The sequence below is a fragment of the Carassius gibelio genome, chromosome A18 (assembly GCF_023724105.1).
Source record: "Carassius gibelio isolate Cgi1373 ecotype wild population from Czech Republic chromosome A18, carGib1.2-hapl.c, whole genome shotgun sequence".
NCBI lineage: Eukaryota > Metazoa > Chordata > Actinopteri > Cypriniformes > Cyprinidae > Carassius > Carassius gibelio.
In genome coordinates, this window is record NC_068388.1 from 15881257 (window position 1) to 15895094 (window position 13838).

At 34.7% G+C, this 13838-nt stretch overlaps 1 protein-coding gene across 1 annotated transcript in view; it reads right to left on the minus strand.

Moving 5' to 3' along the window:
* The window catches only part of LOC127934662 (extracellular calcium-sensing receptor-like), a 58251-nt gene extending 46868 nt beyond the window's left edge, over positions 1 to 11383 (minus strand). The window contains exons 1-3 of the mRNA XM_052532186.1: positions 10602 to 11383; positions 10188 to 10409; positions 9652 to 9775 (exon numbers count right to left, since the gene is read on the minus strand). Coding sequence (XP_052388146.1) covers positions 9652 to 9775; positions 10188 to 10409; positions 10602 to 11282 — 1027 coding nt within the window. The 5' untranslated portion in view covers positions 11283 to 11383. The remainder of the gene's footprint in view (positions 1 to 9651; positions 9776 to 10187; positions 10410 to 10601) is intronic.
* Positions 11384 to 13838: the final 2455 nt, after the last annotated feature.

Genomic DNA, 13838 nt, shown 5'->3' on the forward strand with positions numbered 1-13838 from the left:
TTTATATTGGATTACGTTACATGAAATCGATTTATAATATTTTTAATTATTTTGAGTGCTTCTGTACTCACTTCTAAGATGTTGTTTTAATATATTAACTGTAATCAACTATCTGTAGTATAAACAACGCCTTAAACAGTTTCGCGCTCAAAAATTATTTGAACTTTGTAAGCCAGTCATGGGACGTTAACGCTTTTCATATTGAAAATGTAATACTCCGTGGCAAAATCTTCTTCTTCTTCTTTGTGCTTATTTGGCGGTTCGCATTCTTAAACAGTGGCAAAATAATTCCCTTTCAAACATTTCTTCCTGTCGTTAGAAATTTAATTAATTAATTAAAAAAAATATATATATGACGTCAGACGATGAACGTCTGTTTTCAGCCATCGCCATTTTCTCACGTTTACCCTTCCATGTGCTTGCTCCAGTCTTGAGTTTTTCCCTCGATTGTCAACGGCGTTTATCTGTTAAGTTAGTCTTTTAGAGTTAGCAGAAACCTACTTTTAAATGTATTAACTGAATCTTCGAGCTTCATCCTGACCAGTTTTGGGTGAGTAGGCCAACTAACGTAGTCCTAATGTTACACATTTTAATGAAAATTATCTGTAAGCCATTTAACGCCTTACATATACCAATCGGTAATTTGGGGGAAGATTTATTTTTTTTTTTCTTCGTTTAAATAAGTTAAATTCATTAGAGACAAATAATATGAACAATAATAAAAGATAGAATAGAAAAGATATATTTTTTTATTATTATTATTATTTTTATACAGACAATGAACTAAAAATGCACCTGCAACATCTGATATTTCCTCAATTTAACGCGGCAGCCTCACTATATGTTTTGGTAATTCGTGTGTGCTTGTCTTGGCTCTGGGGATTGTTTATCTGTTAAGTGCAGTTTAAGGTGAGTAATAAAATGTTAACGAAGGCCTAGGCGATAAACAGCATTTATATAAAAAGGCGATATGACTTCATCAATAACTGTGTTCACACCGCCACCGTCGAGAGCGTCAAAGTGGCCGGAAGTCATTCATTTTCAATGTGAGCCGGCGTCGGGCAGCGACGAGTAGCAACTTGGTAAATATAAATTTATGCACAATGCTTGAAGTGTTCCCTTAATGATTGGTCTTCAGGCGAGCACGTTAGAGAATCCCATGGGTGGGGCGAGGCGCAACGCTCAGGAACTGTTCAGAAAAGCACTAAGCATAGTGCAAAATACTATGGTTTCAAGACGTGCTTTTGGGACATGAGGGATTTACAGAAATTGTCATGCCAAATTGCTAGACTGTGCAAAAGATGTGAGACGCAAGTGTAACGGTTAAACACTTCAATCTAGTGCATGTTTGCCTAGAACTCTGCTACATTTCCACGTTTTTTCTTGTGAGCCATTACTTTAGAATCTTTGCTAAACAAACATACAGTCCTTTACTTAATGTCCATGTGAAAACACTAAATTTAAGTATGCTCTGCATGCAACACAAGCTTATTGCTAACTAATGTTTGCATTTGGCACACATGTACAATGAACTGTAAGGCCCATTCCGAAACAGTTCGAAATTAATGTGTACCTTTAGACCCCTATGTCTAAGTTCTTTAGTCACAATAGTCTTTCTGAAGCTAAAATATTTTAGAATTATTGTTTATACATTTGTCACATTTACAAATTGGTCACTGCCTCCACTTTAAGGGCATTATATTATTGTTAGTTATATAAATGCAGTTATTCAATGCCATTGCTATTAATTTATGTAGCACATACCTATTTTAATTTATGAAATCCAAAAAAAGTAAATGTCATGTCTTTTAACAGATTGAAGCAGAGTTCACTCGATTAACATCTAAGGACCTCATGAAGTCTTTTCTCTCAGGGTTGGATCAGTATGTACCCAGGTTCCTTCAGATGTTTAGAGCCAAGTTGAGCAGCATTTTCAGAACTGAAAAGTCTTCTATGCAAGATTGACCGTGATGTGAGTATTTTAGTTGTGTGCTTCAAATTAAAATGTGTTTGGGTTATTTAAGTTTGGATCTATAGAGTCACGCATCAACTAACATGTCATTTTCTGTCCACTGTTCCTTTCCCTTTTCTCTCCATCATCATAAGACCCAAAATGTGTCCAAATATCAGCTTTTAAGGCTGTGCACAGGCTCCTACTCTTCTTCTGCTTATGTATGTACAGTTTACTTAAAAGAACAGATTTTTAAAAATGTGATCTTTAGTGTTGTGCATTACTGCAATTTTTTTCACATCAGTGACGTGCTGCATGATGTAAACTTTGAGTTGAATCGAAGTTTACATATAACATGGGGGAAATAATTGAACATGTCAACTTTTTTTAATTTTATTTTTATTAAACCGTTAATTAATTCAACAGTTTAATTAAACAGCAATTGACATGCAATTGGTAACAACTGAAGAAATTTACACTTACAAAGAAATCATATTATAGTTCATAAAGTTATGTGTAATGAAATGACAAAAGAAAAAAACTATGTATTTAATCTGCATAGTGTGGGATTACAAATTTAGAAAATGTTAAATCTAGGTTCCAATCTAATAGTAGACTTTTTGGGGTAATAAAGTTGACATCCAAGAAGCTCAAATCAGGAAAATCAAGTGTCTGAGACATTAACCTTTTGTCTTTGTGCTCTTCCTTGCCATTTGTTTTTTTTTAAGCTCAAGACACAGCTGTGCCTTTTGTCTCTGATACTGTCAGCCACCTCTGTATTTAAATGACACTGTTATGCTGATAAGATCAAGGCTGGGAAGTTGCCAGTGTCTGGAATCTTCCTGATTGCATTTGCATGCTTTGTTAAAATGGTCTCCACCTCTACTGTATGGATCCCTCCCACTTGAATGTATAAAAACTACAATGTCTTAAGGACAAATTAGACTATTGATGACTACAGCGCCACGCAGAGCGTTCTCAATAAAGAATCCTGCTGAAGATTACCCAAGAGTCTCCTGGTCTTCGTTTCTGAGTTCCCAACAATAGTTATAGTGATAATAAATGTTTTTCTTAAATACACTTTGGCAACAATCAACAAGCACCCTTTTATTCAATAATTATTAATTTGTTACAAAATGTTTATTTAACATTGCACCACCAGCACCCCGCATTTTTTTTTCATGGGCTACATGCCAGCAGGTGCTGCAGCACCCCTGCTTTCCACTATAATGGTTATAAAGCAGTTACATTGTCAGCCTTGCCCTAAATCAATCTAATCATTTTTTTCTTTCATTTAAGAATTCCATGTCAATGAAAAGGGCCGTTGTTCTTCAAGGCCTTCCACATTACCTCGGCGAGGATCCATCAGATTTCTTCAAGTCAGCTGAGGTAGACTTGCATGTTAATATTATACCTTTGCTTAAAATAATGTTCTGTGTATGTTTAATCAGGACCCTGTCTATGAAATGTATTATAGTTTTGTAATGTAATTATGAGATAAATGCCAAAGTTGAATTTCAGCTATTAATTTCACTGTGATTTCAGGCCTTCGTCAGTATTAAAGATATCAGGGTTATATTTTCATAGAATCTTTGTACATTTATGTAGGATGATTTGATGTAGATAACGGTAAAATACAAACAAGACCGAGTCTCAGAATTAAGATATTTTCATTACATAAGTTTTGGCTAAAAATTGTGTTATATACTTTCAATAAAATAACTGACATTCTCAGTAAATGTTTTAATATACTTGCTGTAGGAAACTGACATTGAAGACGGTGTGATGGTGGGAATGGATGTGGGCATTCTCATAATGCCTGATGGAGAAGATGCCTTTGACTACTACGTGGTAGTGGAGGAACAAGTTGTCTTGAGTGATGCCAAAGACCTCCCTCATGCTGTGGCTCAACTAGTCGTACTGATTTTTGCGCTTAACATTGATTATCCCAAAAAACTACGCTACACATTTGAGGTAATTCCGAAGATTTTAATTGACCTTGGAGGTGATCACTGTTCCGTGACGGTGCATGGACTGAAAAATAGACTCTTTCGCAAAACTGTTTAGGATTTTAACTGAAAGGTATACGTTCTGTGCCTTTATGTTTTTGGTCATGATTTATTGGTGAATTTCTGGTTGTTTTAAAACAAAGAATGTTAAATGATTTTTTTTCTTAATGTGGTTCTTTATGCAGTGACAATTTATGTAACTTAAAGGGTTAGTTCACCCAAATAAAAAATTTATGTAATTAATAACTTACCCTCATGTCGTTCCAAACCCATGAGACCTCAGTTTATCTTCGGGACACAGTTTAAGATATTTTAGATTTAGTCCGAGAGCTCTCAGTTCCTCCATTGAAGCTGTGTGTACAGTCTACTGTCCATGTCCAGAAAGGTAAGAAAAACATCATCCGTTTCTGTTGTGAGAGAGTTCAAAACAAAGCAGTGTGGATATCCGGTTCGCGAACAAATCATTCGATGTAACCGGATCTTTTTGAACCAATTCACCATATCAAACCAAATCGTTTTAAACAGTTTGCGTCTCCTATACACATTAATCCACAAATGACTTAAGCTATCAACTTTTTTAACGTGTTTATTAATTTACTCAAACAGTACACTGACTGAACTGCTGTGAAGAGAGAACTGAAGATGAACACCGAGCCGAGCCAGATAACGAACAAAAGACTGACTCGTTCACGAGTGAAGAACCGGTTGCATCAGTTTTCGGAGCACCAGTAGTTCTTTCATACAGTTCAATTCAATAAACCGGTTGAAGAAAATTGTTCACCGGTTCTTTTGCACTCGACGTAATGCCGTCATTGGCGATGATTGCACTTGATTCAAGCCTTCGGTTTACCCGCGCTCATAAAATTAGCACAGAATCAGTTCAGAATCAATGAATTGGTTCAAAAAGATCCAGTTACATCGAATGATTCGTTCGCAAACCGGATATGACAAACTGCTTTGTTTTGAACTCTCTCTCTCACACAGACACGGAAGAGAAGACAATGCCGAATAAAGTCGTCGTTTTTGCTATGTTTGGACCAAAATTTATTTTCGATGCTAACTGACCCTCTGATGTCACATGGACTACTTTGATGATGTTTTTCTTACCTTTCTGGACATGGACAGTATACCGTACACACAGCTTCAATGGAGGGACTGAGAGCTCTCAGACTAAATATAAAATATCTTAAACCGTGTTACAAAGATAAACAGATGTCTTACTGGTTTGGAACAACATGAGGGTAAGTTATTAATTACATAAATTTGCTATTTGGGTGAACTAACCCTTTATTATAAAAATATCTTGTTTGAATTTAGACACTTGTTTTGTTTATACAGTATTGTTAATGTACATTACTGTATGTTTGTGCAGTACATCTGTTTTATGCAGTACATCACTATGCTTAATACTGTGTCATTCATGCAGAGCATTACGCTGTATTTTATGCTTTTTTTGTTTATGCAGTACATCACTGTATGTTTAAAGTAACAGTTTATAAACTGGTTTTAATTGAAAAATAAAATCCAAGTGATTTATCCTCCATTAAGACAACTTGTCATTTTAAATGTTAAGCACTTTAGTCTATTCAGCTTTTCATAGTTAAGACAACTTCACAATTCAAGTCCACTAAACTTATGTTCATTGCACTTGTATTATAAAGTCCTATCAGCTTTATTCTTAGTTAAGGCAACTTTACAATTTAAGTTCAGACAACTTAAATGATGTCTATTGCACTTGTTTTTTTAAGTCATGTCAACTTAATCGTAAGTAAAGACAACCTCACAATTTAAGTTCAGGCAACTTAAATTATGTTTATTGCACTTGTTTTTTTAAGTCATGTCAACTTAATCGTAAGTAAAGACAACTTCACAATTTAAGTTCAGGCAACTTAAATGATGTTTATTGCACTTGTTTTTTTAAGTCATGTCAACTTAATCGTAAGTAAAGACAACTTCACAATTTAAGTTCAGGCAACTTAAATTATGTCTATTGCACTTGTTTTTTTAAGTTCTGTCAACTTAATCGTAAGTAAAGACAACTTCACAATTTAAGTTCAGACAACTTAACATTTTAAGGCAGCACGAACACTTACTTTTTTAAGTTGAAACAACATTTTTTTTTTTTTACAGTGCTCATGTAAAAGCTTAATGTGGAGCCCTGTATTAGCAATGTTATTGCTGTGAGTATCATCCTCTTTAATATTAATTTTTGTAATGTTGTTATTATTTGTCTTTTCCTCATTGTTACTTTGCACTTAAAATGTTTTGAGATGGATAGAAATGTCATCACTGAGCGAGTCTTTTTTTTTACAATTCACGTTCGCAGTGTAGCTATATTTTTTGATGATTTTTCATTGATACAGTCTTATTCACTTTTAGTTTTTTTCTTTTTTTTTAGATGAAATATTTTACCTAGTAGTGATATTGCTGTGAATTTCATGTTTTTCAATATTGGTTTTCAAAATGTACTTAAATGTAATTATAAGTAAATATGCTTTAAAATCATAAGATTTTTTTTTTTTTTTTTTTCAGTGTTACTAGCAAACTCTAACAGCAAGGTAAATTAGTGTTAGTATTTTCTAAGTATTAACTGTCCATATATTGCACTTGACAAATAAGCTATTGTGGCTTTTTTTCCTGAATATTTTATATATTTATTTATTTTATTTTTTTTAAGTACAAGATTAGGGTAACTGAATATATGTGATATCAAATAAGGGTTAGCACAAATGTAATCTAAATGTAATCCAAAAGTAATCAGATTACGTTACCAAAAATGTGTAATCTAAGAGATTATGTTACTGATTACAATTTTTTTCATGTAATCTCCAATCAGTAACAGATTACAATTCATAAGTAATCTACCCAGCTCTGTGTGTGTGTGTGTGTGTGTGTGTGTGTATATATATATATATATATATATATATATATATATATATATATATATATATATATATATATATAATTTCATTACACCAAATAATGTTCTTTTTAGCATACTAAATATTCTATGTATATTCATAGTGCAAGTGATGTCACTAGTGGAAGCCCAAGTATCTGAGAGTGGAAGTCAGAGAAGTCTGAATGTGCAAGTGCATGCCAGACTCTTCTCAGAACACTGAGAGCACATCTATAAAGTTTTCACAATTCATTACTAGATTGCATGCTAGTGATTGAATAAACCCACAACTTTGTACATACATACACACATATATGTGTGTGTGTGTGTGTGTGTGTGTATTCCCCTTTCTTTGAGGTTTAATGTACTATAAGTTGAATTGAGATCCGGTAAGACCCTGTAAATATAAAAAGTTTGATCTTGGTTGAAGTGGTAAAATTTTCAATGACTGAGTTAGTTCTGGTGAGCAATCCCTGGAGAAATATTATTCGCCGATATTATGTGCCAATATTTCATTTATTAGTACGTTTTCTTTTCCTTTCTGTTTTCCCATTTCCTTCTGCACCTTCAGGATCAGTACATGAGGGTGGCAGTTAATAAAACTAAAATTCTAAAGACTCCTTATAGTGCTATTAGCAAGTAATTCACCATTTTTTTCCAACTTTCATGACCTTTTTTTTCTGTACTTTAATCTACATTTTTATATTATTATATATTATAACTGTCTCATGTGTGGATACAAAAAGTGTTACTCATTTATTTACATATTTATTGTTTATTTTATGTTAATTTAATACTTGTTGATGTTTTTGGTTACAATAAATTTATAACATATTTTTTAGAATATTTTAAAGCAATAATATAGATATGAATATACTGTATGAAGTACACAATTAGGCAAATATGTGTATTTATAAAAGTATATCATGCACACTTAAAACACAAAACATACCAAATTTATATTTAAGATTTTTTTTCCCCTGAAAAGTTGCACAATATACCATATTTGTTTATGCATATACCACAAACATTTGAAAACATTTATTTCAGTGGGGTGACAGTAAAATCTCAGATAGTGTGATATCTGATTATATATATATATGTGTGTGTGTGTGTGTGTGTGTGTGTGTGTGTGTGTGTGTGTGTACTTGTTTTTCTATTCTGGTGGGGACTTAAACCTGAATACACACAGACTCGTGGGGACCCGTGTCACGGTGGGGACCTAAATTGAGGTCCCCACGGGTAAACAAGCTGATAAATTACACAGAATGAAGTTTCTTGAAAATCTAAAAATGCAGAAAGTTTCCTGTGAGGGTTAGGTTTAGGGGTAGGGTTGGTGTAGGGCGATAGAAAATACGGTCTGTACAGTATAAAAACCATTACACCTATGGAGAGTCCCCACAAGGATAGCTGACCAGACAAGTGTGTGTGTGTGTGTGTGTGTGGGGGGGGGGGGGGGGGGGGGGGGGTTGGGTGTCTCAAAGGGCAGTTGTTGGTACTTTAGCCATTAAGTGTTTTTTGGTATTCTGCTCTGGTCTAAAGACAATAATAAAACACTTAGGAGCAAAAATACAGAGAATCAGACCAAAGCTTGAAGCTAAAATTGCAAATATCTCCACAGCTACAGTGAATTTCCCAGGAGAGCTGACATAAGCTGGAATAAATGTGATCCATACAGCACAGAATATGAGCATACTGAAAGTGATTAATTTAGCCTCATTGAAGTTATCAGGCAACTTTCGGGCTAGAAAAGCTAAAACAAAGCAAAGGAAAGCTAGCAGGCCAATATAACCTAGTACAGCCCAGAAACCTATAGCTGATCCTAAACTGCATTCTAGAATTATCTTTTCTTTGTAGTGTTGCATATTGTTATAAGGAAAAGGTGGGGATATTTTTAGCCAAAGTACACATATAAGGACCTGAACAAGAGTGAAACCGAAAACACTGAGTCTCTGTTGAGGAGGCCCAAACCATTTCATGACATTACTTCCTGGAAGTGTAGCTTTGAAGGCCATTAACACCACTATCGTTTTCCCAAGAACACAGGAAATACAAAGGACAAAAGTGATCCCAAATGCTGTGTGACGTAACATACAGGACCACTCAGTGGGACGACCAATGAAAGTAAGAGAACAGAGAAAACACAGAGTCAATGAGAAGAGCAACAAGAAGCTCAACTCTGAGTTGTTGGCTCTTACTATAGGAGAAGCCCTGTTTTTGTAGAATACTAAAGTTATGCTTAAAGCTGCCAAAGCACCAGCAATAGAGAAAGCAGCCAGTATAATCCCAAGGATCTCATCCCAGGAGAGAAACTCCACTGGTTTAGGAAGACACTTGTCATTCTCATTATTGGGCCAATACTCAGGAAGGCATTTGTGACAATCTAAAGAATCTTTAGAAGATGAAGAGATCAGTGTATAACAGCCATTGATGAACCATGGGAATAAAATGGAGATATACAGGTTATCAGACTATATTGTTTTAGAATGACCAAATCATAAAGAGTCAGTGACATGAGGTTAATTGTTTGTATTACATATAAATGTATTTTACATTAAAATGACTGACATTATTGTATTAATTTCAATGTAATCCATATTTTAACTTAACTCTCTCTCTCTCTCTCTCTCTCTCTCTCTCTCACACACACACACACACAAACACATAAACTCTATGCTATAAAATTACTTATAAGAAACTTGCATCTTTTTTTTCTTTATTTTACATTTCTTTTCTTTTTTTTGACCCAGAAACATTTACGATTTGTTAACAAGAATATCCAGACAAAGTACCTGTCACATTGCTGAACTCTCCATCTGCGCAGTTAATACAGTCATAACAGCAGATAGGTCTTCCTTTTCTCACAGCCTTCCTAGTACCTGGAGGACAGCTCTCACTGCATACAGACACAGGCACCTGCAGGTGACAGGTACACTCAGCAGACTAAGATATTAACCAAGGCTCTGGGCAAAAATGCTCTGAAAGTGACAAAATGGCCCAGGTGTTTGAAAATATAGGGTCAAAATGTGTCATGGTGAATACCCCTGCTTTCATTTCATTTTAGTATAGTTCATAATATGTATTATGAGATATTCTAGGTCATTTAAGAAAATTTAGTGACCAGTTGCCATACTGTAAATGTGCTTTTTAATGTTTATGAAACAAAGTGGTTTATTTTATTCAATTGATTTGATTGAAGTACATGACAAAAAATAACAGTATATGTGTGATTATATGGTTATAGGTATGCTCCCAAGATTACCCCCAAAATAAATTTCTGGAGTACATGATGAGATTTATAAATGGAGAAGAAAAACACATTTTATACCTCTTCACTGCCATCATACCAAATGATAGATTTGCTCAGACTGAATTCTTGGCCTTTGGGCTTGGATGCATCATATTGACCCACTGTCACAAAATCAACTGAACCGTCTCCCTGAAGCTGCCAATTCACAAGTTCATATGTGGCCACAGGGTCTCCATTGGTGTCAAATGAGACCGAATAATTATTTTTAGTGAAATTCACTCTTTTGAGCTGATCAAAAACCTGAAAAAAAAGAAAATAATAATAAATTTATATATATATATATATATATATATATATATATATATATATATATATATATATATATATATATATATATATATATATATATAGATGATTGAATACGTATTTCATATATTCTGAAATAAATAAACAACAACAACAACAACGCTAATACACAAAAACAAAACTTACCTGTCTGGGCTCAACTTTGATGTTTTTGTCGCACTGCTTTTTGTTACAGATAATGCCGTGGAGGGCATGAGCTATAGCATATGTGGCTTTGTACACCATGTTAGTGACGCGCAACTGGGAAGTGTCTGTGTACGGGTTCTGTAAAGCGCGCAGTTCCTCCGTGCCATCACAAGCTGGCATATCAGCAGAAGAACCTGTCTGTCGTTTTAGACTACAGCTGAATGAGCTTTCCCAGAATTCTGTCAGCAGGGGAAATTTTAGCGCTTGTTTTGGAGACAGGTCAAGTAGAAAATTACGAAAACCCGGGATAACAGACCTCGGTATTGCAAAACCCACAGCACCGATACACAAATTAAACCGCAGCATTTGTGGGTCTGTAACCCATGCCTCGCTCCCAATCCACTGTAACGGGGGAGGAGGCTGCTGGCTCAGTTCTTCTAAGATAAATCTCATATCACCTGCTGCCACGAAGGCAACTATAACACGAGCCGATGACTTGCGAATAACATCCGCCACTCTTTTCAGTTTGCTGCGTGGCTGAGTCCTGTAGTAGGCCTCGGAATATTCCACACAGATTCCCTCCTGCTCTGCAGCTTTCAGGAATGATGCCATGCCATTGTTCCCATAGTCTGAATCACTGCACACAGCACCGATCCACGTCCATCCGAAGTGCTTGACCATCCGTGCCAATGCTGCCGCTTGATGGTGATCGCTGGGGATGGTCCTGAAGAAAGTAGGATGCTGACGCTTGTCACTGAGACACGCGCATGTTGCGTAATGACTCACCTATGGTGAAGAAAATAAATATGTATAATCAAACACACACACATATACACACATATGTGTGTGTGTGTGTGTGTGTCAAACTTTGCATTTACTGATTTCATCTGTTGTATGTGACTCAAAAGTTCTCAATTTGTGTCACTGCCAATATTAGTCTACAATAATTATTTTATATTTACATTTTTTTTTTTCATTGTTGTTATTTTCTTCTAAGAAGATTACAAAATACTTGTTTTGCGCAAGCACCTGTGGAATTCCAAGAGGACCCAAAAGTCTTGAAATGGTAACAGCCGGAGTGGAAGCAGAATCTCCGACTAGTGCGTTTACTGCAGCAGATTTTGCGCAGGAATCAGTGTCGTTAAACACGAGATCTAGTCCGTTGGCAAGCTGCAAGGCAACTTTAATTGCCATTGGCACAGATGCACAAGAGTCATATATGTGGTAGCCTAATGTGATGCCCGGTAAGAGATCGGAGCTGTTGTTGATCTCATGGACAGTGAACTGCAAGGCACGAGCAAAGCGCAGCTCTCTGAAGTCCATGCTGTTAAAGTATACACACAATTAAAATTTTTCATGTTGGCTTCTAATGAACAATTTTTACTTAAACGAAACGAAAGTTGTGAAGACAATTTCAGCACAGCCTGTTTAACCCATTTTCCCTGCTCTGTTAAGCACATTTAAATTAGAATCAAACTCTGACCTTCCACTGCACTCTAGTGGTTGTGGTCGTCTAGTATAGGTGTGCTTCTCTGTCTTCACATAGTAATGAATGGTGAAAGCCCCTCCAATGATTAAGTCTCCATTCTCCAAGAGATCAGGGGGTTGAGGATCACCTTGGAGAATGCAGGTGCCTAAATTAACCCCACACACAGCAGGGCAAAGGCTGGTAATACACAGTGCCATTGTTAATAAAAGATGAGCATTCATTTATCCTGCTATGCAAGCAACCACTCAAAAATGTGAGCCTTACACTTTGTTGTATACATCCACCAACCACTACTGTTATATGTTCTAAGTCTTTACTGGAACATCTAAGAGGGTGTGGTTAATATTTCAAGTCAGTCAATGAGATGATGTGTCTCAAGTGTATCATACATTTTCAAAACAGCAAAATCATGACTTGCCTTCTTTTAGATAATCGGCCAACCCCAAGAGAAAGCAGTCAAAATGAAAGCATGTTTATTTCATACTTGCTTTCATTTGTACTTTCTTCTTTCTTTGCAAAAGATTTGTTATTTTCTCACTGTTTTAGTGGCACAAAAAATGAGATTGAAAAGCATTGTTTGTTCTATATAGAAATTCCTTTATTTTTCATTAATTAATTTTAATACATGAAAATGCAATTTAAAAAGTAAAACCTTAAGTAGATTATTCAAATATTGTTAATAAAACATTTTTATGTTTTAACAAATAATAATAATAATAATTAAAAAAAAATACTAACATGTAAAAAGCTTTAAAAAGTAAAGTATTAATGTATTGTTAGAGAAAGAAGCATTGCCATACATCTTAAAATCAACAATGTAGTTTGGACTTATAGGAATACATACCTTCCGGTCATTCCAGACCAAAAAACAAAAAACGTGTCATACAAAAATGCATTTAAAATATTTAAAATGCATTTTAAAAAGTAAAAAATAAAAATAAATAAATAAATCATTTACAAATAACAATTGTAGCTCTCGACATTTAGCCTACCCATGGCTATGACTTTATTTTAACTCTAATTTATTTTATAGTCTCAATCATTCAGAAATCATGCAAAAGAAAATTAATTAGCCTAGTTTTACTATGATAAAACCATGGTTTATTTTATAAGGGTTGTGAAGTCCACATGTTTTTTGTTGAAGAAATTTTAGGGGCTGTGTCATCCATAGAAAAAAGGTGGCCAAAAATGAAAAATTAAGTGAATATTTGAATTAAATGTTTGACCAGTAACTTTACATTACATTTATATTACATTTAATCATTTAGCAGACACTTTTATCCAAAGCGACTTACAAATGAGAACAATAGAAGCAGTCAGGTCAACAAGAGAACAACAACAGTATACAAGTGCCATGACAAGTCTCAGTTAGTCTAGTATAGAACGCATAGCCAGCTATTTATTTTATTTTTTTTTTATTAAATGAAAAAGACAAGAAAAGGAAAGTGCTGGTGTTAGTAGGTTAAGTGCAGGCGAAAAAGTAGCCAGTAGCCTAAACAAGGATTGCTCTGTAAGTGTAACAGCAGCAATTACACTTTGGCTCCCTTTGCAGCCATTTGTAATAACATGCTATTGTTTATTTTGTATTAGCCTATAATACATATTTTAACAGTGTTATTATGGTGATGAAATTATTTCCGACATTAAAAGTCATTATTAACTTCAAAAAAGTCATTATTAACTTTCACAGGAATTTACCTAAATACATATTATAAATATATAAGGTGTGCATTGTAGTTGACACCTAA